Raw genomic sequence first — 2,845 nt, 5'->3', positions numbered from 1 at the left:
TATTGGTGGTTGGGATGGTCTTGTACCCTTATTACCTGGTGTCAGCTTGCTGGAGATGGATAGTATCGACACTTTGTTCTAATGGTGATGAGGAAGAGAGGGGACCAATGTAGAAAATAAGAAAAACATGTCACCTTATATTCATTTTATGCTTTAATGCATGCTAGATGCATCTGACAGTCCACATTACACTTGCCTTTTGCATGCTGTCTTAAACTCAGTTATGGTATCAGAGTGCAATCTTAGAAACGGCTACCACGCTGCAATCCAGACTTGCCTGTATTTGGCTGGTAATTCAGGGTGCTCCCTAAAAGTGTGGCTGATAAAAGCTCTTTGAGGATGAATGGTACTATATACACCATGATTGGAGGTCAATGAAATTAAGCTGATTTGCACCAGCTAGAGTTCCAGCCTCTAAAAAGGAAGCCATTATTCATTTTAAAATTTCACTTAAAAAAATTCCATCCTTGAGTACTCGTCCCCCAGTTATTGATCTGCTGTTGTTCTTTTGGATTGGAACATGACATTCAGAATGATTAGGTGAGAAATTCAATAGCTTATCCACTTTCTTCTGGAAGCTTTTTGCATCTGCCCAATACAATATTAGCGCATAGATTTTTCTTTTTCTACTGAGAGTCCAAATTTGCTAGTATTATGGACTTAAAACCCTTCCAGTTTCAACTGGTCCTATGCTATTCCAGTACACCAGGATGCACTCTACTCCACCAGAATAATAAAGCTGAAAGAAAAGATGCACTCTGCCTGCAACTGACTGATTAGCTAACAGGAGACAAGTGCTAATTAATTAGGAGGTGCCATTTTTATTTAGTACCAACACTAAGAATATTTCATATTATATTCTGACGAATCCGTTTCCCATGCAAAGGAACAAAGAGCAAAGCTAATGGCTATAAGTTAAAAGAATTTGTCATTACAGGTATGGAGTTCTGCAGTGGTCCTTCTCAGATGCTGTGTTAAACAACACGTCTATCATCTCTCTGTACATACAACCACCGTGTTGTCTAATCCCATCTAGAGCAGGCTGAAAAACTTAAGACCAGGAAGCCTAATTCTGATCCCAGAATTTCTCTGCATGGAAAGCTGCCCTAATTTAAAAGATGCAACTGAAAAATAGATTTAAGCACTGAACGGATAAAATGGTCATATCAGTATAATTGGCATTACACTGATATTAATAAAAGTAACCGACAGACAGCTTTACATCAGTACACCTTTGCCTAATAGTGTAAAGAAAAGCTTCCCTCCAAAAGCAGCAATGGTAAGATTTCACAAGCTTAAAGTTAGGTTGGTTTGGGTATTGCATGTCCAAGGCCATCCATTCGCTTAAGGCAAATAAGTTATTGCTTGCTCCCCTGCTGCCTAATGGCAAGACACAGCAATAGCCATATACTATGTGCACAACACTAGGATAATTGTCCATCTGTCCATTCCTGATTGTGGTGTAACTTACACCAGTGTACAAAACCAAATGTAAATTATTTGCCTGCCAGGCCTTTAGTTAAGCTGATGTGAAAGGCTGTGTGGATGCTCTTAAATCAATATAAACATGGTTTATATCAATTTAGCTTGAGGTAAATAGAAACAGGTTGCAGCTAAATTGAGAGAAACCACTCAAAAGCCAAATTATGAACATCTACACAGGAGTCTGCATCTGTTTAATTAAAAGCCACTTAAAAACACATATTTAAAGAGAAACCAATGCAACTTTTACATTTAGACAGTGCTCCACAAAAAACAACATAAAATGCAAGTAATTATTTTGATGTTAATGGAGCTAAACGGAGAAAAAAAATAAGCCTACCTACAATAGACCACTGTGATGACAAAAAATAATCCAAAAAAAACCAAAACACACATGCTCCACAACCAAAGGCACATTGCCCTGTGAAAATAGAGCAATACATCTAGTATGCTGAACAAGGCCAGCGTCTTTAAGATCTGCAGATTAGCATTATTTTAGTATTTCAGATTACTCCATTTAAAATGACTAGCAAAGCTAAGACAGATATGTTCAGAAGGAGAGGAAGGTAGGGCTCTGATGTTCTCTATCCACAGAGCAGGTAGAGCACAGGCAGAAGCAAGCTTTCCTTTCCTTTCGCTGTCCCAACTCTGATGCAGAGCGACTGCTTCCCAAAATGAGAAAGGACTTCAGTTTATCCCAGCATCAGAATTCTCATTAGCCCTCACATTTCCCAAATGCAGCCTGTTTCTGCAAGACAAAGTTAAGCTTACAAGGCAAATACAAATCACCAAGAATCCTTGGCAGGACAAGCAGCTGGATTTAAGGTGCATGCAATATGTAGTACAGAGAAAGAATACAACTAGGAACTCAGATAGCAGTTACATGCAGCCATGCCAAAACAGATAGAGGAATAATAATAATAATAAAAGAACCAAAAAAAAAAACCCACATGCACATGATAGATGTGTCAGGTTGACTAGCAACTAGAGGCAGAGTCAGCTGTGACCCTGCACATGGAGAGAGCTGGGAGGGTGACTTATTACAAGTGTTCACAAAGGCAGCATCTCTAGAAGAGAATATTCAGTGCCACAAGGAAAGTAACAAAGGGGAAGAGAGACAGCTTACCCCTCGGAGCTGCTGGACACCACCAAATATTCTCATCACTCCATCAATCTCCTGCTCCAGCCTTCTAGCCCAATACTGCATCCTGCAAGAGTGGGGGAAGGAGAGGGAAGGTGAACAGGAAGAGAAAAAGTAAGAGAGAGAGAGAGAGTCAGAGTCCTGACACTTAGTAGATAAGCTGGATAATTGGGGTGGGGGGGAAGAGTCAATGCTCTCAGTGAAATTTACTGTTCTGTTTTT

The 2,845-nt window shown here is 39.8% G+C and overlaps 1 protein-coding gene across 4 annotated transcripts in view; it reads right to left on the bottom strand.

Annotated features, from left to right (window-relative positions):
- CACNA2D2 (calcium voltage-gated channel auxiliary subunit alpha2delta 2) overlaps positions 1-2,845 on the bottom strand; it is a 900,071-nt gene that overhangs the window by 836,912 nt on the left and 60,314 nt on the right. For all 4 annotated transcript variants that reach the window (XM_019505183.1, XM_019505184.1, XM_019505185.1 and 1 more), the window contains exon 2: positions 2,609-2,690. In XM_019505183.1, coding sequence (XP_019360728.1) covers positions 2,609-2,690 — 82 coding nt within the window. The remainder of the gene's footprint in view (positions 1-2,608; positions 2,691-2,845) is intronic.

Source organism: Gavialis gangeticus, unplaced genomic scaffold (assembly GCF_001723915.1).
Source record: "Gavialis gangeticus isolate Ggan-Ray unplaced genomic scaffold, GavGan_comp1, whole genome shotgun sequence".
NCBI classification, from domain to species: Eukaryota; Metazoa; Chordata; order Crocodylia; family Gavialidae; genus Gavialis; species Gavialis gangeticus.
The sequence above is the reverse complement of the archived record's forward strand: the minus strand, read 5'-3'. Positions and strand labels throughout refer to the sequence as shown.